This window comes from Excalfactoria chinensis, chromosome 5 (genome assembly GCF_039878825.1).
Source record: "Excalfactoria chinensis isolate bCotChi1 chromosome 5, bCotChi1.hap2, whole genome shotgun sequence".
Classification (NCBI taxonomy): Eukaryota; Metazoa; Chordata; class Aves; order Galliformes; family Phasianidae; genus Excalfactoria; species Excalfactoria chinensis.
Genome location: NC_092829.1, coordinates 46,719,074 through 46,740,777, shown reverse-complemented (window position 1 = coordinate 46,740,777; position 21,704 = coordinate 46,719,074). Strand labels below are relative to the sequence as shown.

General features: G+C 44.6%; 1 protein-coding gene across 5 annotated transcripts in view; it reads left to right on the top strand.

Moving 5' to 3' along the window:
* Positions 1-21,215, top strand: part of PRR5L (proline rich 5 like) — a 58,804-nt gene extending 37,589 nt beyond the window's left edge. For 4 of the 5 annotated variants that reach the window (XM_072338164.1, XM_072338166.1, XM_072338165.1 and 1 more), the window contains 5 exons: positions 45-102; positions 3,230-3,321; positions 11,182-11,322; positions 12,477-12,603; positions 18,540-21,215. In XM_072338164.1, coding sequence (XP_072194265.1) covers positions 45-102; positions 3,230-3,321; positions 11,182-11,322; positions 12,477-12,603; positions 18,540-18,922 — 801 coding nt within the window. In that variant the 3' untranslated portion in view covers positions 18,923-21,215. Of the gene's footprint in view, positions 1-44; positions 103-3,229; positions 3,337-11,181; positions 11,323-12,476; positions 12,604-18,539 lie in introns of all 5 variants that reach the window. The other variant, XM_072338168.1, reaches the window with a different exon arrangement.
* Positions 21,216-21,704: the final 489 nt, after the last annotated feature.

Below are 21,704 nucleotides of genomic sequence, written 5' to 3'. Positions count from 1 at the left end.
TAATAGAAAAGGCAAATACATGTCTCTCTCTTCTCTTTTGGCAGAACCAGCTTCTTGCGAAAGGCTTGCTGTTCATAGAGGAGAAGGTTAAGCTGTGTGAAGGCAAGTACAGTAAGAAACCCATTTTGGAGTGGAGTCCTTGTGGGCCATTTCAAACCATGCTTTGACATTTGGCTGGAGGAGATGATTCACACAGCTGAAAAGTATGCAGCCATTTCTGGTACTACCTGAGAGGATTACACAAACTTTTGGAGCCAGGTTGCACTGCAGACTGTGCATTCCTTATGTCTAGAGGGCTGTTTGCAGAACCGTGTGGCTGCAGTATTCCTGCCAGCCGTGGCTTCACCATTAGAGTAGTAGTGTGGGTCTTGGGTGGCACTGGAACCTGGGCTTAATGGACTTCTGGACTGGATGTGAATCCTGTGTTGAAACTGTGCTGAGAGTCCTCTACCTTTTATTTCTGAATGTGATTTGCAGCCCTACAGTCTGGCTGTTTGGACTCTTGAAAGCATGATTTTAGTTACAGCAGTTCTGTGTCATTATGCTTTTGAGAGCTGAGCTAACAGGTCTTGTGTAAATGTAAAGAGAAGATGGTCATATGGATGGGATTGAAATTCTTCAGGAAAGAAGCTAACCATTCATGAAGAACTGTTCAAACCACTGGGAACAGATGCCTGCTGCCTCAGAGCCGGTGGACCATGGCTAGCTTGGAGCAGCAAAGCTCAGGGGTAGCTGTTGGGGGAGTTAGTCTTGTTATTAATGGTTTGCTCAAGCAGACAGTGCTGGCTGAAGCACACATCTTTATTCAAAACTAGGCTACCATTTGATTTGACCCATTTTTGTAGCCTGTAGGGAAGATCCCTTGCTAATCATCAGCTTGCTGTATCTGGGTCATTAAATGCCAGTAGACACTTCTAATCCTGTGTCATTTTTTGTGCTGGATTCTTCTGCACTGTTCTTCATCAAGTGACTTGTCCATCTGGCCAGCATGCTGTGGGACTGAGTGGACCTTGATGTGCAGTTGCCAGCCCTCTGCTTGGTGTGTGCTTCTTCAGCACAGACTCCGTGATGGATGGGGAAAACAGGCAGATTTATGTACTACTCATGAACATGGGTACCTGCCATGCTGCTGCCAGCTCTTCAAACTAGACAGTGTATGGCTTATCACAGTCTGATATCTTGGTTTTTTGTTTTCCTGTTTATTCATATTAAATTATTCAGGTTTCTGCTTTAGCATGAGGAAAAGTGAGCTGCAGCCTACCCCAAACTGAGAGAAGGCGGGGAGTAGTTTTTGTGGGATGAAATTTCCCAGGCAGACTGCAGATCCCCCTTGCTATGCTTTGGTTTTTTTCCCCCATTTGAAGCAACCCTGGAGCCACTGCACCCATGCAGGCTGGCATCTCTGCATGAGATGACTCATGACCACTTTTCCTTCATAACATGTAGATTTGTTCCAGGTCCTGTGGTCGCAGCAACAAGAACTTCTTGTACACATTCTCTGTTAGTTCTGTCTTCCTGGAAAATTTCTCCTGTCCAAGTACTCAAAGATGGAATCATGTTTGTGCTGCGGGGCATGGCAATGTTTTACTGTGTCTGGTTTTTCTAACCTCAGTCTCATATTTTCATGTTGCTTTTCTTGATATACTCTATCAGACTCTTTTTCAGTGCCTGTAGGATTTATGAGTTCTTGAAGAAACTAGCTACTCTCCCTTCTCCTTCAGAAAGGCATTTCATTTCTGGTTCCACACAAACAAGTTACAGTCCTGGGGTGGACTGGGGGGGGGGAGAGAAGTTCATCTGTTTCCTGTTGTCTTTTTCACTTACGGCTGGCAGTTTCAGGCAGTGGGTATCTGTTATGGGGGTGCTGGGTAGGTCTCATGTGCTCCACTTCTGAAGCTGGTGACATAACTGAGATACTTCCCTCTCAGCACTCACAGCCAGTGAGGTCTCTGCTTGAAAGGAAACATCTGCAGAACCTGGTCCTGCTGACTCTTCCCTCTGACTGGGCTATAAGCAACAGGACCAATGGGCAACCTGTTGGGGAAAGCCCATGTGGGAGTCTCCAGATGGGGAAAACGCATGAATGAATAGTGATAGGGTTCCCCTTAGATGCAATTTTATTGTGTTCCTTTTCTTCACTTAAGCTTGAGACTGAGACTTTGAAGCTGCCTTGAGCAGCTGTTTTCATCTACTTCTTTTTGAATCTTGACTACTTGAGAGCTCCTCTGTATGAGACTATGTGAAGTATCCTGGGAAATGAATTTGTCAGAAACTCGTATTATTAAACGTGGGTTGGTATTTGCCCCTGGAATTTCTAGGGGTTGCATCTAAAACTTGAAAAAAAGCTTGGCAGATCATTGGCACTTGGGATGGGAAACATCCTCTAAAAAGCTCAGAGGTTTTGGGCCTAAATGCCAAGAAACATACATCTCTTCAAGTCTATAAAAATAATTTAGTGTCTATTTGAACTATTATGTTCAGTAAGGCATTTTTTCTGCTAATAACAGGTTTTTGGTCACAGCTGTATTCTTGTTATGGGAGTCACGAGTTGCATAGCATAGTCTGCCTTCATTTGAGTTATCCACTTATGCTTGGGGCTGTGTGTTGGAGTCAGATTCACATGAGGGCTAACCACAAGTGGATTTCACTCAGGTTCCTTCCAATTTGCCACGTTTGAGAGGAGAAGCCCTGAGAGGAGTGCCGTGGCTTTGTGGCCTGCCAAAGTTGTGGGTTCCTGCAAGAGTTCATGACTTCTGTGTCTGTTCTTGAGGGTAGTCAGATGCTGGAGATGGCTCTGCTCTTACAAAAGGTTTCTCTGACTTAGTGGCTGCAGGACAGCTGATACTGGCTGTGACCTCTCAGCTTCCATGTGCTGCTGCTAGCGCACAGCTAGGATCCTGTAACAGTTTAGTAACTGTGAGTTGTCAAGTTACGCAGTCCTTTGCTTGGAGTTAGTCTCCTTTCAAAGAAATGCTTTGCCATTTTGTTGGAGCTTTTGCATGTGTTTTGCATGTTCTCTTTGCACTAAGTGACAGCGGTTTATGATCACAACCTTGTGTCTCTGCCAGTTTAGGCAAAGCTTAGCTGACCTATGTCACTTTCTGTGAGGAAACTGAATGTGACTTTGTGTCTCTTACTAGGGGAAGTAGAGAGTAGTGGAACAATTCAACTTGATTTCAGTGTCTCTGTTGCTAAAGCTATTTCTCACTCCCAATCTCTGTTTTTGTAGGTGAGGATCGCATTGACATCCTGTCTGAAATTTGGGATCACTACTTTACAGAGACTCTTCCTACACTCCAGGCAATATTCTACCCAGTACAGGTAATCTTCATTAAAGTAACTGAAATGTCTGCTAACAGCGCAGGGAAATGTCTGTTTCAGAAGAACTGGCTAGTGGCTAAGCAGGTCTCAAAACCTTGAAGCTAAATCTGAAAGGAAGTAGCCTTTGTCCAGATCTTCCTTAGTTTTTAAGGAGGACTGCTAAAATCTATTGGGCAGGCACAGTCTTCCGAGCTTTTATTTGTCTACTCTCTGTCTGTGCTTAGCTAAGCTTGCACACCTAAATTATTGAGTTATTTGTCTAGATTGAAGCTCTGGACCATTTACTAAAAGTAGGTTCTTCCATTCCTAAATATTTGGAACTCTGCTGACGGTGCTGACAATTTACCTTCAGGGAAGGAAATCTGAAGATCAGATTATGAGCAAATGTGTCTTACTCATCCAAACTACTTTTGAAGTGTTTATGTACAAGCTGTGTTTTTGGAAAATCCTCAGTTCACATTTTTAAAGCTTTGATAAAGGGGCAAGTAAATCTCTAAGAAGAAGTGAACAACTTGTGTAAGACTTCTTTATGCTGGGTATCCCATCAGAATTGTTGGGCTCTATCAGTTTTTCATATAGCTTTGGTCAAAGTTTCTGTATGAGGAATCTGGATACCCTCCTAGGATATTTTGATCTTCTGTCCTGTCAGAGAAGCAAAAATGTACTTCATGAGTGGACTGACATTCTGAGAAATGCTGGCTCCCTTCTCTTGATTATTTTTTTTTTTTTTTGCTGTTCCATGAGATGCGTTTTCTGGGAAAGCATCTTTTCTTTTAGTAATATTCCCTTTGTTTTGTTTGAAGGGCAGCATGTAAAGCTCAAAGTTTGCCATCTTCCTCTAATTCTGTTCAAGTTAGCATCTCCTAAAAGTGCAGAGGCCTTCTATAAAGACAAACGCTAACCTTTTTACTGTGTTTATTTTATTCTTTCCTTGCTGCAGAAGCTTAAAGGTAGGTGTTTGGCAGCTAAAACTGCATGATTGCAATATGCTCCTTTTCTCTCCCTTTGCAACTAACTCACAGTAATGGAGTGATGTCATCTATTTATGTATCAGTTTGTCTGCTCTACAGCTATTTGTGCACTGTAGAAGAACTGAGCTAACGGTGTTACGTGATACCTGCAAATGCTAATAATTCTTATGCTTACTAGAAAGATCTGCTTCAGTACAAAAACTACTGCACAGCAGTTGCAGCCTTTGGAATTTGGTAGCGATTAAACTGAGTATGGGATGCTGAGATTCTTTGAACTAGCAACTTCCTTAGTGTTCATCTTGTTGCACAACTTTTGTCAAAGATCTTACACAGCAGCTGCTAGGGAATCGTTGTCGTTTCATAGATGAAGAACTGAAATGTAACAGACTGCGTATTTAAAACTTTGCAAACATGTATGTCCTATGTACAGCTATGGATTTGACTCCCCTGGATACATTTAAAAACCTGACTCTAAGTGAGCTATCCTAGGCTACAATTACAGGAGTTGCTGGTGCAGCAAGAAACTAATGAATTATGCTCTTATCCTGAGCTAGTGCCCTGATTACAAGCTTGGTTTTTTCCTATGAATAAGGAAGTTTATGTGCCTATTTATCTGGTGTATTACCATATATAAAGAGAGGTTATCTAACAAATCTCCTTCACCAAGCTGCTGTTATTCATGCGCTACTCCAATAGCTGAGAAAGTCTGTGCACTGTTGATTCCTCAGTGTTTGAAACTCTTTTGTTGCAAATGCTAGCCTATAAGTTTTGTGGCTTTCTGTGATCCCAGCAGCTGATCCATACTGCACATGATGTTATGATGTGGAATATTGACAACAACATTACAAAACCATGACACCACTCCAAATCAAAGACAGTCAGCCAAATACGTGAGCATGTTACCAGTGGCGGTAACCAGAAGTAACTTTGTAGCTCAACTAAGTTTGAACCTGAGGCTCATAGCTGTTGCAGAAGTATGACCTTTAAGTAGCCAAGTGGGCTAAATTGCTGTACAGGGGGAAACTATGTAAACAGGTCATTGACTTTAATATAATTGCAGCTGTTGATGTAACCACTTGGTGTGGAAAAAGAATAGCAAGTCTTGTTTTGTTTGGCACAGCAAGATATTTGCATTTTGAAATGAGATATGAGATTAATGGGGCTAAACTGCATGATATTAAATAAAAAGTGTGCAGCTGCTGAAATACAGCTTGGAGATAAATATGAACCAGGCTGTTCTACACCTTGATGTTTCTAAGCACTCAGTGATGGTTTACAAACAGTAAAGTGCTTTTACAGCGGCTGTGCTGCCTGTCACCCCACTGACTTTAGGTTTGTCATGGGGTTATCCCTATGTCTGTGATGGGGGTGGGCTCAGGGCCTGGGAAAAGAGGGGGAGTGGGGGTGGGGACGGGAAAAGGAGAGACAAAGGAGTGAAGGAATACATGTACATGTACCTATATACATATATATACATGGAATAACTGACTGCACTCCCTGAGCATCCAATTCCCTTGTGGCACACACTGGATGTCCCCGTTTTTTCTTCATCCTCCAACAAGTGCACCCAGGTCCCTGTGCGAAAACATGAAGAGGTTTGCCCTTTTCAGAAGCTGGAAGAACCCAAACCACTTTCCCAGCATGCTCTTTACAGGTACTACAGGGACTTTATCTTCCTCTACAGTATGTAGGGAGCTGGATCGTGTAGGACCATCTTGATTGACCTATTCTCTGGTGTTGACCAACCAGGTGGCTTCTGCCAGATGCTTCTCCCAGTGTTTAAATGTTCCATCATCTGTTGCTTTCAACATGGTTTTTAATAACCTGTTGTAGCATTTGATCTTACCAGAGGCTGGTGCATGATAGGGAATATGAGAAACCCACTCGATGTTATGTTCTCTGGCCCAAATATCCACAAGTGGATTTTTGAAGTGAGCTCCATTATCTGACTCAGTTCTTTCTGGAGTGCCATGTTACCACAGGATTTGCTTCTCCAGACCCAATAAGGTGTTTTGGGCGGTAGCCTGTGGTACTGCATATGTTTCAAGCCACCTAGTGTTTGCCTCCACCATGGTAAGCACATAACGTTTACTCTCATGAGATCATGGCAAGGTGATATAATCAACCTGCCATGCCTCCCCATATTTATACTTCTGCCATTGCCCTTCCTCCCCAGAGAGATGCCAGCTGTATAGCCTTTGCTTCTGTGAACTGACTTGATTCTCCTTTTCCTTCAGTGGCCTCTGCAACCTGTCGTGTGGGGTTCCACACAGCAGCTTTCCATCTGTGATGCTTCCCTACAATACAATGCATGGGTGAACAGGGCATATTTCTTTTAATTTTCTGGTAGTTCATTGTACAGTGAGGCCTCTTTAGTATGTGACACCTCTTCTCTTGGTGATGCTCCGAACTTTTTACCTTCAGGCCAGTCCGTGTTCACCTCTAGGATTCCTGGACAGCTGAGGTTCCCCATCTGAGCTTATTGTGTAATCAATGCAATCCACTTAATCCAGGTTGCATCAGTAGCACGATGGGTGGAGGGGACCTTTCCTTTAAACATCCAGATCAGCACTGGCAGTCGGAGTGCCAGGAGCTGCGTTTCAGTGCCGATTACTTCAGAAGCAGCCCAAACCCCCTCATATGCTGCTAGGATCTCCTTTTTGTTTGCAATGTAGCACTCTTCCAGTATGCTCCACTCCAAAATCCCAGGGGTTGACCTCAGGTTTCTCCTGAGGCTCTTTGCCACAGGCTCCAAGAGGGGCCCCTCTCTCCAGCAGCAGTGCAGAGGATGTTCTTTATATCCTGTACTGTCTTCACTGGCCCCAGGGCCTTGGCACAGGCTATCTCCTGTTTAATCTGTTCAGATGCCTGCTGCTGTTCAGGACCCCACACATAATTGTTCTTCTTTGCATCAACTGGTAGTTTGGGATGTGCATCCTCCAGAAGCCCACTACACCCAGAAAAGGCTGTCTCTTTCTTGCTAGTTGGAGGAGATGTAGTGATGATTTTGTCAATCATGTCTCCTGGGATGTGACAAAACAGCTTGTGAATGGGGAGCAAGGAATCCCTGTTGGTGCGGTACTGCCATCTGTGCACTGTTTTCCTAGCAATTGGTACCTGTTACTCTTTTACCTGTAGTAACCCCACAAAAGGCAGGTCTTCTGACAGGCCAAACAAGACAGACAGCTGCCTAATGTTGTCTGTATCTACAGCAGCTATTCCAAAAGCCCATTGGTATCCCTTGGGATCCTTGAAATGCCCCCTTTTAAGATAATCTATACAGAGAATGCATGGAGCACCCTGTCCGGTCACTATAGGATGCTTCTGCCAGTTTTTACAGGTGAGGCTTATTTCTGCCACCAACACAGGCAATTCCTGAGAGCCCCCAGTCACTCCACAAATATAAATCAGTTCTGTCCCTTTATAACTCGAGGACATCAGAGTGCACTGGGCACCAGTGTCTGCCAGTGCTTCATATTCCTGCAGTTCTGATGTGCCAGGCCATCAGATTCACACAGTTCAATACACTTTATTATCCCTTTCCCTCCCCTGGCTGAGGGCAGGTCCTCTCTACTTGTTACCTGAAGTAATGGAAGCAACTTAAGTGGTGGTTGATCTGCTCCACAGTTCTCTCGCCCATGCTTGTAGTGCAGGAGTAGGTTCATCAGGCTACTTCATGTCCTCTCCATGCTCACATAAGTAGCTCCACAGGGCAGCACAAGACATAAATTTATTCATAAATTAATTTGCTCGAACAGGGGGGTGTTTACCTTTGATAGCTGAGACTTTAATCAGTTTGACCAGCTCCTTCAGCAGACTCTTTTGGTCATCCTGGTCTTCATCGGGTGTTTCTGATACTGTCACAGGTTCATCACGATTAATCACCAGGGACAATTCCTCCCACATGTCATCCTGGCTCTTCTCCATTTTATCTAGTCTTTCTGCCATTTGGCAGATAGCTGATATAGAGGCATGGGATGGCAGTAATTTTTGTTGCAAGTTTTGAAGTGTAAGAATCAGTTCAAAAATTGGGGGTCTTCTATCTAGGTCTTTGTATCTATTGGTCACTGCTACCAGTGAAATGCCATACCTCTCCGGTGCTGTAATTGTGAGTTTCCGCCACAGTTCAGGTGTACTTGTTGCTCTTTCAGGATCATGGTCTTGGTGTGGATCATTAGAAACAAATGTGGGATCATACAGCATTTCTGCTATGGCTGTTTCTCTCAAATACTGGATTCCTTTCTCAACAGTATTCCATCTTCTCAGCCCAGGCTCCTGCTCAACTTTGAAAGGATGTCTTTCCTTCACAGCCAATAACATTCTTTCCCAGAGGGTGGTGATTCTGTCCAGACTTCTAATCCCTCTGTCAATAGTTGAGTCTCAGGCAATGTTTTCTAGTTGGTGAGCTTCATTACTGTTTAGGGACACGCTACTGGCCCTGTTGTCTCAACACTGAAGCAACCAGGCAACAGCAGTTTCGTTCAGGTGTCTCATAAACTCCTTTCTTGTGCCTTGGAGTTCAGTCATTTTCAGGTGTTGACGGACAGTGGTAACAGTGACTCCCTCCTCATCACTCTCCTCTCCATGCCTCTTACTTTACTCCATTACCTTTCTCAGTGGTGGTGGTTTTGAGGAGGGCCTCTCGCCTGCATCTTCCACTTTTTCCTCCATTTCTTCTTTTTGTTCCAGATGTGAGGACACCTGTTTCCACTTCTGGCCTTCCACAGGAGCAACTGACACTGATAATGGTGCCTCCTGTGATTGATCAAGATTGACTTGGAGGTTTCCCCTTTTGGTTTGGATCTCAGTTTGGGAGCTCTCTCTCTCCACAGTAGTATTATATATAGCTCGGTAAGCACAAGCCAAGCCCCAGATAAGCAGTTCCTCCTCAGATCTTTCTAAGCTGCACCATCCCTTACTCAGATACTCGCTTAGTTTCTCAGGGTTCCACAGGTGTTCAAGAGTAAAATCCCATGACACCGGGGGTCCCCATGCTTCTAGCCTCTCTCCTAGACCTCTCCATATTCCCTGCCACTCACCATTCTCCAGTTTTGGGGAAGGCTTCCTCCACATGATGCAAGTTACTATTTCAAAGAATACATACAGAGAGACTAATAGCATGGTACCAAAGCTGGCACTCTGAACATGCATAAGGAACTGTGAAGAGCACCTGCAAACCAGTCCAAACACCACATTGTCAGTTAAATTAGCTGGAATGTACAAGGACCAGGCAGGTATCTCCATCAGTGCCCTTAACTGATTATAGGAATGTGCAACTCTGACTCAGAACATGAGGAAAAGAAACCAGCATGTTCCAAGGAACATAATGGTCCTTAGTCTTCTTTACAGTGCTCTTAAAATGAAGTAGAGACCCATAGATCCCTGGCACCTCCACCAATAATTGTCACAGGGTTATCCCTAGATCTGTTACAGGGGGGCACAGGCCCTGGGAAAAGGACAAAAAAGGAGAGACAAAGGAGCGAAGGAAAAGAAATGGGTTTGCCATATGACCTCGCTGGCTCGGGGACACGTGCTTTGGTAAATGGGGAAGGGTGGAGAGTCAGTAGATGGTTCTAATGAAGAGAAAACACAACAGGAATTGACTAAATGTAATCAAATCAAACAAAATGACAGAGACAAGAGTAACCAAAGTAGGAGTCAAACCATGACAGCGCAAGGGCAGGCCAGAGGCAGAGAATGGCTGGGGTCTGGTCTGGAGTCCCACTTCACTTCCTCCTTGTGCTGAGTCCTCTGGGAACCCAAAATGTCCCAAATGCTGGTAACACAGAACCAGAACATGAACTCTTTAACTGCCACTGTTCTGCATGATGTTCTGATGTGGAATACCAACAACAGAAATCGCAAAACCACAACAAGGTCATATTTACATATTGATGATGCTGTTAATTGTGACATTAAACCCATTTTGAATTAATGATTAACTGGTGTTAATTCCTTCCAGCTAAATATTTGCCTCAGTGAGTATGTTATGGACACTATAATATGGTTACAAAATGGAGTGCAGGTCAGAGATTAATGTGCTGGGGAGAACAAGGAAAACTTTGGGCTGGGAAGTAGGCAGGGCCAGGAGGAAACTTTCTGCTGTTAAATGGGGCGAGATAAACTTACATGTACCTTAAGCCTAGCAGAAAGAAATGTAGTAACACACTAGAATGCTCGATGGGGTCCAAGGATGTCTACTGTGCTAAGAAACAGAACCATGTCTTGACTTGTTAAACTTTCTCACTTGTTGATGTTAAAGGACACAGCACTCCTTGTGGTGGAAATCAATGCTGATGCCTTCATTCTGTCTAGTTGCTTTTTAAATGATGTTGGTACAAGCAGTCCAACTAGCTTTGTTCTAGCCTAAATCCGAAAATCTATAGTTGACTGCATTGTGGGTTTTTGTCTTACCAGCCAGGTCTGAAGTGCAGGTGTTGAGCAGACAGACACAAAACAGAGGTGTACACTTGATTAAGGAATATTCTTTGCCAGGCTCTTTCCCTACCAAATCCTTAGCGCTTTCTCAGCTCCAAGCATCAAAAGCACCAGCTGCATCCACCCTGGGCTTCCGGTGTCTGTGACCAGATTGGCTGTCAGTTGGGTTTTATGAACATGTAATCTGGTGAAATACTGGCCCCTTTTTGGCTTTACTCCAAGCCTAACAACACATAACATAAGATGTTACTCCTTTCAGAACTTATGTATGTGGGACTGAGAGACTGAGTAAGAAGCTATCATTGCCAGAACTCCTCGCACTGAGCAGCTGGCGTGCTTCACCACAGCAGTGATGGGAAGGATGGACCTGTTCTATCTGTGTATATACATGTGTTGGTGTGGTGTTCCCATATTCCTTTACCAACTCTTGAGTTTTTGCTTTGTTTTCTAGGGTCAGGAGTTGACCATCCGTCAGATTGCTCTTCTTGGCTTCAGAGACTTGGTCTTGCTAAAAGTGCACTTGGAAGAAATTCTGCCTCTGGTCCAGACAAAGCTTCCAGCTTCCATTGTCCAGATGCTGTTAATTCTACAGGTGGGGAGCTTCTGCTTTTTCTTCTTGTACTCCATTTGAGACTCTTGTCATCACTAAACTGATACAAACTTTAGAAAGAAGAGTGAGGAGGGCAGTGGGTGTGATGGAAGGGAAGGAAGATACATGTTCTTATGTGAGAGTGCTAACTGTAAAAAATGAAAGCTGAATTTGAATGGTTAATGTCCTGAGCTTTCCTGGAAGTTGCTAAGGATAGGTTTGTGAAAGGGCCAAATTCTGCTCTTATGTGTTTGCAGACTTCTTGTGAGGACTGTCTTTTATAATCAGGCCTGAAGAGAATAGCATCCCTGTCTTCCAAGCAGGACCTGTGTGGACAAGTTTATCATTTTGTGTATTGCTCAGCCTGACAGTCCTGAAAAATACCATAATCCAGGTGGCTGTTTGGGCTCCTCTCACTTTAATTTCTCTTCAGATCTACCTTACGATGTGTGATGGGGAATAAAACTTGAAGTATGTACGATCAAAGTTGCAAAGTAGCTAAGCTGGTATTTCTACGCGAGTTCTCAGTACAGATCTCCCCTGTGACCCAGGCTGTAATAACAGGAAATTCTAGAGTGCTAGCTCAATTTACTTAAAATATCTTAATAGAATGAGTCTGGGGGCAAAAAGAATCTCAAAGTAACACATCTGAGAAAGAAAAGCCTACTGAGGGCTTGCAGCAAGCTAGTCTGGGGGGACACTTTCTGAAGTTACAGTTAAATTGCTTAGAGTTAGCTACACTCTTTCCTAACTATAAGCTGAACTAGAGAGGGTGCTTCTCTTGCAAGCCTGTCTTAAGAAAAGAGCAGGGCTTTGCTCAAGCTGTGGTAAGGCATTTCCACAGAGATATTTCCTGGCAGAACTGCCTTGGTATAGCTGCACTGCTGTATTTATCCTGTGTAAATCTCATGTTACTGTAGCTTGTACCTTCCTATTCTTTGGTCATTAAAAACAAGTCCCTTGGCAGTCTGCTGACTATGACTTGAACAGGGAGGCTGGTGTGAACAGCACGCAAACCTCTATTTTGGCTTTTCAGCTGTGTTCCTTTCAGGGTTGTACTGATATGGCTGTGACATTCCAGAGGCAAAATATTTGGCAGACCTTAGCAGAACCTTACTACAAATAGGTAATGATGGCTTTTCGCATTTAAATTTCAGAGTGTCCATGAGCCCGATGGCCCCAGTGAGAGCTACCTGCAGCTGGAAGAGTTGGTCAAGCAGGTGGTGTCACCATACTTGGGTTTGTGTGAGGACCACAGCTTCTCTGGTAGCACCTGCTTGCTCGGTAAGACATGCAGTAGCATATGGAAGCTCTTTCAAACACTTTGTGTGGTACAAAGGTTGGCTAATAGGACACAGTGTACATCTGTACATTTAAGGAGGTACCATATGACTGCAGGAGGGAGAGATAACAAAGGTTAAAGCACCCTTAACATATATCTGAATGTAGATCTTTTGATCTGCTTTTCATTTTCCACTGCATATATGTGCAAAGTCTCCACTCTTTCTGGAGGCAGGCTGGATTTTAAAGCTTCACTCTGTGCCTGAGGTGCTTTCACCCTCTTGCATCGGTGAAATTGCACACGTTTCTTGTCTGCCTGCTTTCTGTTCCTTCTTGCTTGCCTGCTTTGACTACCTTGATTCCAGCAGTTACTGTTGCATCTGCCACCCTTTGCAAACTGCTCAGTTCTTGCCTACTCATCTCGAGGGATTGCTTTATTTTTTATTTATTTATTTATTTTTGCATGGAGTCTTCCATGCATTCTGTTTGGGGGAAAAGAAATAGTCTATTTAAACTGCAGATAAATGGAGCTAGGAGAGAGAATTGGCACTGCACATCAGAAAGGCGATGGTCATATTTTGAAACCTCCATGTATAATTCAAGGGCTCTGCTAACAAGCATGGCCTGTGAGAAACAGCCTAGCTAAGAAATAGATATGGCAGCGCTGGTTAGGCAGCAAAAAATATATAAATAAAATGAAATGGAGTAAGTGAAGAAAGCTCTAGACCCCCGCTATTTTGTGGTACTTCAGAAGCTGTAGCCTCTCCTTTGATACAGTCTTTGTCTAGATGAAGGAACAGCCTGTCTTGTGTTATACCTTAGCAGCATGGACAGGGTAGAAGGTGGTCTTATGTTGGAATGGTTCATCAGGGCTTGGATGCTTTCTGTCTGTAACAAACTCCCAGCCTGTATGGTGCTGGGATAGTGTGAAGTGTAACTGCCTGGCCTATACTGAATTTCCTAGCTAGCCTGGATTTCTGCCAGCTGAGCAAAGTATTGGTGTCATAAAACCAAAAATAAAAATAAAAAAAATCACGTGAACTGGCCTTGTAAAGTTCATGTGCCTTTTAAATCATTGTACTTCCTTCGGTTTTTAGCTGTCATTTATTTGTGTGTGTTTTCAAGGTGGCCTTTTGCCCCTGCTCCACCCTATGCTGAGCAAGGAGGAGTAACTCTTGTTTGCATTACACAGCGGAGACAAAAAGGGCAGCATCTTTCTGCAAGTAATCATGCTGTTTTCAAAGTGCTCCTGTGGTGGTGGTTTCATCTAATAATTGCTGCTTCTCACCAGATTTCTTTCTCTCTTCTGCTCTCCTTCTTTCTCTCTTCTGCTCTCCTTCTTTCTGTCACCTATTTTACTTTCTTAGAGCCAGTGTTTTCTCCCACCAGGCAGCTAGTAGTGACACAGTCCCAGCAGGCTCCCTGCCATACAGTGGCTCTGTGATTCCCTTCTGTTGGACTTTGGATGTGCTGTGGAATGCAAACTACACTCTAGAACACAGCCCTCAAGTTGCATTGGCGTTGAGAAATGCAATTGAGGAAGATGATGGTCACAGCTGTATTCACATAAGGCTTTGGCCTTCAAGGCTGCAGTATGTTAAACTTGACTTAAGCTGAGAGGAGAGCAGCAGGAATAGATGTGAAAGAAAGAGAACAGATCAGCTTGCAGAGGTGACTTGGGGAGGGCAACCTCCCCAGCCAAAGTGACAAATCATAAAGTCTAGGTGGAGCAAGGGGAAGCGATCCACTTTGCACAGCCTGACTTGGATGCCAGACGCTGTGGCCTGTTTCATTCTGAGCTCTGTAGTTTGCCCTGCTTTGTTGAAAGCACAGTTACTTCAGCTGGATTATATTTCTTTCACTGTGCTTGTTACTCTCTTGTCCACTGTCCTTGCTTCCTCTGTGTGAATTCGCCACTACCTTCATTGTAAGGACAGTGTGTGCCAGAGGGGTCCAGTTTTCTCAGAAATAATGTTTAAATTATTAATACAGGGGAAAAAAAAAACATTCTCACTATTCACCCTGTGTACTGAACCTAGCGTCACTGCTGAACTGAGTTTGCCTCCAAAATAATCCCTTAAAAGCTCTTCCCAGTTTATGTTCCTGTCTGTAGCACAGCAAAACAGAACTTTCTGGTTTTAGTTAAACTATGCATGATGGTTCCTTTAAGAGAGCTTCTTTTCTGGCTGTTGGTAACAGACCATCCATTATAGGTGAAGTGACCTTCTTTCCACTTGAAGCCCATGAGAACACACAAGCTAATCTTTGAGTTCTCAGACAGCTCTTTTGTCTTCCGTGCCATGATGTGGTTGTGGTTCAGCCGCTGCACGTGCTGGATTGTAGCTCTGAGCAGTGGGGTTTGGAAACATTAAACTGAGATGCCTTTCTCCATAGAGGACTACTCCAAGGAGGATTTCAAATGGGAAAGGTCATAGGAGAAGGTCACAGTGTTTTATTTCAGCACTCTGCTGCTTTGTTCATCTCCCTGTCTCAGATTTTGTCTTTCAGGATAGATTTCTGTGCATTACAGTTCTTATGGCAACTCGATGCGGTGCATATGTAGCATTGTTACTGTGTTCCAGTGGTGAGGCGGTGTCCTGCTGCATGAGTAGATAAGCACAACACCTGGGGAGAGACAAAGGATAGGTGGCTTGCAGAAAACAGACCGCAGTCTGATGCTTCTTAGCCATCAGTTCACAGCTGGAGGTTACGCAAGAGTTGCAGACTGTTCTTAATTTCCCAGAGGACTGTGGTTGCTTGATAGAGCAAAGGGGGAAAAGTAAAGCAATAAATGTATGCTCAGAGTTCATCCTAACTTTTTTTTCCTGAGTGCCATAAATAATTTTACTTCAGTTTCACAGCAATCATCTGTGGATGGTCATCCCTCACTTGAAGAGAGGAAATGGTGATCAATTCTCCACATTTCTCTGTTTCAGTACCTGATCAGTGATGTGTTACCCATTGCTACAACAAACCTGAAAACCTCCAATGAAGGAGGATCCACAAGTTTTCTGTGTGATTACTTGCAGCCCTTATTCTTGGCATTAGATCGCATTGCTTAATGTCTTAAAAATGTCTGCTGCTTTTGTGGGGAGAAAATAAGTGCAAGACCTCTTGTTGCCTGCCCAGTTATCCTATCTATATTTAATAGGTACAGCTTCTGACTAAATATTTGGTGGCAAGAGAAGGAAGAATTCTGACTTCTTCCATCGAGTCCTACCAGCTAGGCAGTCCGTTTCCAACATGTTTCTGTGGAGTCCCATCAGTTTCACTGCGACAGCCGGAGACAGGGCCATCCCCCAGTGCTGTAAAGTCAGATAACACCCGTAGCTGAGATAAAATTGGAGCCCTTTGGCCTTTAACTTATTTCATGCTCCCATCACCTTCCTCCTCTCCCCTCTGTCCTAACTTCTGTGGAATTTTATGGTCAGAGATTGACTCTTACAAAGGTCTAGGTTATCAAACATGCTGGGATACTTAACCAGCTGTGTTTCTAAGTCCGCCAGTGAAATGCTGCCAATATCTTGTTCCTAGTGCTTCTGCTGAGCTGCGCGTCGAGAGCTATGCAGGGAGCTGCCTTCTCGATAGTGAACAGCTTGGAGTCTGGATCCAAGCAGAAGCCACTGAAGTGTCAGAATAGATCTTCACAAACTTCAGGTTCTTCACCAGGGAGGTCTGGTTAAAGATCATCAAGTCCAGCCGCAACCTAACCATAGTACCCTGAAATGTGTGGGTGACAGTGCCTTCAGGGGAGTTGGAGGGGGGTTTCAGGTCCCTGCAATGTGTTGGAGAGCACACTTGAATCTTTGAGGTTGGCAATGTATGGTTGTTTCTAATCTATTTGAGGTATCTAACCATCATTTCAGTTACAAACCCTTTTCTAACGTTAAAAGAGAGACTTGCCTTGCCAAGAAAGCTTTCTAAATGCTACCCTTTTCTCTAGAAACTGATGTTCCCGACTGGCCAAAGCAAATTTCAACTGCTGATCCCTTTCTTAGACAAATCTTCCCACAACTCATTTCCTCACCATAATGGCAGGCATTGCTCTGCTAATTGCTGTAGTATTTAGGTCAGTGTATTTAAGGGACATTTAAGGGTTCTAGAGGTATGATCTAAGGCTAGTGGAGTAGGGAATCAGATGGAACGGAAACATGAACTTCTGGATTATTCTTAATTTCTAAAATAGCCTTTGCTTTGCTCCTTTTTAGCATCTGCCTTTGCCATTCTCTGTTTGTCTCAATCGTTTGACTATAGCAGAATAGAAGGGAAGAGGAAGAGGTAAAGCTTAGTTTTCTCTGATTTAAAACATGCACTAGGAGTAAACTTTTATTGAAATGAGAAGCCATGAGAGCATGGGTCTGTGTGCAGTGTGGATGCCCGCACACTGGAGATTGACTGTGTGATCTGGGTGAGCTGTGGCCGTGCAGTGACAGTTTGGGCCCCAGCTCACATTGGATGCACGTCTGCCCTGTCTGTGGACGTTTTGCAATCTGATCTCTGCTTAGTTCTGGGCTGAGACGAAGTGTGTCTTCTGTCTTTGCAGTGTATCTGGGTTATGGTAATTACTGAAGTGTGGTCAGACTCAGGACCTTTGCTTTATTTTTGCACACAGCAGGCAGCATTGCACTGCTGTTCCCATGCTGACAGGCTTGAGGAGAAGAGTGTGGTCTTGTGCATTGCTGTTAGTGCTCGCTTCAATACCAGCAGATTTTACAGTCTCCCCTCCCAGATTCTGGTCAGATTTTGAAATCTGGATGATGTCAGATGCTGAAGCACCAACACGTGCATCAGCTCTGTAAAGTCTGCTCCTCAGTGAGTGTGTGTACAGCTGCACGTATGAACACAAGTACACACATAGCGTGTGAGAGCCTCAGAACTGATGAATACAGCCTGGCTGGTTGGACTGCAAACTACTGCAGTAGTCAAGGTGCACTTGTTAAGCATTTTGCCACAGAACACAAGGATGAAGCAGAAGGGAATGTCAGGACCAATGTTTCCGGTTTATGTGCAGGGATGGTTGCCAGGCTTGGCAGGAACAATTTTATGTTATTGCTTCCTACACTGTTCTTGCATTCAATGGACTTTAATCTCTCAGGTCCTTTGGCTCGGCTGTTTCAGCAGCACTAAAAGTCTACAGACAAAGTGGCACTTCTTTCTCACGGGAATATTTTTATTTATTAAGTGAACCTCAAGCCATGGCTATGATTTTTATTTTCGTGTGCATCCTGGCTTCTTGGGAAGGGCTGCAAGCTGTGCCTGTTTAAAGAGACCGTATTTTCATTTTAAATGTGACCAATTTTTACAGCCTAGGTGCAGACAGCACCAGAGATGCTGGTGCTGTGCTGCAGTGCTGTTACCCACGGCTGCAGGGAGTTATGGGAGTGCTGGTGTGGTTCCCCTTACACAACCTTTCTCTGATGATCAGCACTGTGGCTTGCTGTGCTTGAGCTGCAGTGGACACATAAGGATGATATCAACTGTAACCAGCCTCAAAACTCACTTGCACAAACTCTTAAGCACAACATGAAGTGTTCTGAATGTGTTACTGAAAGCACAAGGGTGAAGTGTTGTCACTGTCTGGCTGCTGTCAGTGGTGGAGTCTGGCTGCTCAGCTGTTTCTTCTTGTAAAAACACTGAGCTTGTTTTCTGCCTTTCTTATTGATGCAAGCTTTCAAAACTGTTTCATAACCTTCAGAGGTGAGTGCTTTGCTTTGCTTTTTGTTACTATCTTTGTGCTTTGCAGTCTTGTGGAAAGTCTCCTACATGATCTGAAAGGCTTCTGACCTTAGGACATGAAACCCTGTGCTTCAAGGAAGTTGGTGAAATGCCCAGTGTGGCTGTAAACTGAGTCCTCTGTGTTCCCTGCAGCCAGCCTAACAGCTTGGACAAAGCTTTGCCTCTGCCCTGTTGCTCATTCCTGCTTCCTTTTTTTCTTCCAGAGAGACGGTACTCCAGATCTCGTTCCAGAGCTGGTGGACTGAATTACTCCTCTCACCTGGCGACCAGTCGGCAGCCCAGTGAGATGGCCCTGACACCTCTGACGGAGCAGGAGGGTGAGGCTTATCTGGAGAAGTGTGGCAGCATCCGTCGCCACACTGTCGCCAACGCTCACTCAGATATTCAGCTCCTGGCGATGGCCTCCATGATGCACACAGGCATGGTGATCGAGGAGTCAGACAGTAATGACAAATGTCTCCTCCTGCAGCCTAGTTTCAGCCACAGGCAATGTTCCAGTGAGCCCAGTATTGCTGACGGGCCTGAGGGAGGCATGGCAACGGGCAGACAGGACTCAGCAGAGCTGAACTGCACATCAGTCAGCTAGAAGTCTCTCTGAGGAGAGGAAGATCGTATGTGCTAAGATGGACAAATGCTCATGTCAGCCACGCTGGAAAAAAAAGGAAAATTGGAGTTTTGCTCCAGGTGTTGAAATGGCCTTGGATGATCTAATGTCTCTTTGGGAATGCTCTCCAGACTTGTTTTCCTTGCCTGTTTATGATGGTTGTTGATAGTGGTACCAGCCTGCTCCCAGATGAGTGTGGTGGGCTGCAAAGTTGAACATTGCTGTTAAACTTGTGTAAGCTCTTTTACTGTACTAACCTAAACTTTTGGGCCTCGGGTTTCCTTCTGTTTCTTTGGTATGATACAGACGAGCCTCTTCCTGCTTTTGTCTTTCCTGGTTTTGTGCTACTTGTTTGCATCAGAGGAACCCATGCTTAATGTTCTTAGCTTCTGCAGTTGAAGTGGTGACTGCTAAGGACTGCCTTTTTCTCTTTTGAAGTTGAACTCAGGGATGAAACCACTTGCATCTTGCAGAAAGATCTGCTCAGATGGCTTGTGAGAGGAGATCCTTTGCTTGCTTCCCACAGATGTGGGTGAAAAGAGTCTTGAAGAAACCAGATTGTGGTTCTTTTTTTAGCCCACACCTGAACAGAACTGGATATGCATGGAGTGCCAGCTGAGCTCCTCCAATATGCTTTATTTAATTCCAGTTATGTCCTTGGGGTTGCTGTTATAAATTAAACAAAAAGGAGGAAGGTATCAAGTGAGAGCAAATACAGTCCTGAGCATCCCAGTGTTTGGCATCAAATTGCTGTTAAAGTTTTGGGGTGGTACAGCTGCAATGAAGGGAGAAATCTAAACAAGTCCCTTCAGAAAGGGAATGCCCATGCATTTCTACTGGGACAGAGCTAAAGGTGCTTCTCCAGGATGACTGTCATGAGTGCAGAGCAGGAGGTGACGCACAGGGCTTCTTCCTTGAGCTGCTTTGGTACTCCCTGCAGCTGCAGGGCTCATGAGACTGAAGATAAGCAGCTCAGCGCAGAACGGAGCGCATGTTTGCAGCACAGTTGTGAAGTGCTTCTGACCTCCAGTGGTATTTTGCTCAGTACAGCATTTCTGTAAGATGAAGCAAGGACTACTTGCAGTCTTTGTTCCTGTTTCTGTTTTGCAGGTTAGGAGTGGGTACTGGTGTGTGTGCCCACTGTATGGCACCACTTGGTTCTCAACTGCTGCTTCTGTGGGAGCAGAACTGGTTTGTTGGAGCAGTCCTCTGGTGCCTTGCTAAGCAGATTTGCGAGTGTAATTACAGGCTTAGAGGTGAGCTGAAATGCTGCCTTAAATGTCAAATAACATTAAAAATGTGGCTACATCATCACAGCCACTAGAATCCAGTCCCTGTGGTACTGACTGCAAGTAAATCTACCCTGACAAGGAAACAGGAAGTTAAGATGAGCCTTTAGGATATACTTTGCACACCATGACATTTGCCCTGCTGCCATTGGGCATTAAGCACCCTTTATTGTTCAGACCTGCTGGCATTTTGCTTTAGTAGTATTTGCTGCAAAAAGCAACTGGATGGTTGTTTTACCACAGAGCACCAGAAAACCCAACAATGAGCGCAAGTCAAGTCTTGCTGTCTGTGTATGTGAAGGTGCTGCTTTGTTTCCTGTGGTTTGCAAATCTTGAGATAATTGGAAGTTGGTCACCTGTGGCACCCTCACTGCAGGCCTTTGTAGAAAGGCAGTGGTTTTGTCCCCAGCTGTAATGATATGGAGAGAGATTTAGTTGTGCTGTTTGCCTCCTAGGAAGGATGTGTCTGGGGAGACAGGAAGAGGGAGATTTAAGTTGCCCTTCCTTTAAATGGATTCTAGGGGAAGTTGTTGCTTTCTTATTCCTAAATAGGACTGATTGTGCTGCCCTGTTGCTGTCACACGCAGTGACTTGCAGCCTTATCTCAGCCACAGTGGACACATGGGGACGTGGTGATCCTGCAGCATTTCAGCTCGCTCCTATTAAAGTGCTTCTCCTCTCTTTTACTTCTCCTCTCATTTCCCTTTTCTAAATGCCCAAAGTGAGCGGCGCCACCTTCTGCGATGAAAATGAGCGTGATTTGTTTCCTGCCGTACTCTTGGATCATCTCTAGAGCTAACAGGAACCCGGTCCTGGTTTTAACTTGAATGTCTTTTGTTTTACATCTATTCATAATTAATTTGAATCATTTTGATTTTTGTACCTGTTACTATTGCGGAAATTTGCACCGAGCCACTCTGAACCGAGCGCTTCCCCACGGTTGTTTGGATGTTTCATGTAGGGAGAATTAAAGTTGGTGGCTTTACTTTTTAAACTGAACCAATCTCGTTCTTCGACCAACACGGGGGGTCTGCTCAGAGCTCAGATTTTGTGGGTGTTTGGTTGATCTCTGAACCTTTCTTTTGTCGGTGTCTGTATTGCTGCCCTCTTTCTCTCGGGAAAGAGAATGCTGCAGAACTCGGGATGGCTGTGGGCAGTGAACTGCCCCTTCTGTTGGGGTGCTTCTGGGTGACGTGGGGTCAGACCCTTCCCCACAGCCTATTGACTCCTCCAGGGGTTGGAGGATCTCCCCTACCCTGAACTCATACCACTGTACAGAGCAGCTGTGGACTGACAAATATTGATAGTTCTTGGAGCAGAAACTGGAAGTCCTCCCTTCTCTCCTGTGCATCTCTTCACTATTACAGGGGCTGTCTGCTGCCTTCAGGCTCCTCCCGGCCCAGTGATTGATCATTGATTTGCTTCGTGGTTGCAAAAGAAACAAAGGGAAGGGGGGAAGCTGCTCTGAAAGAGGG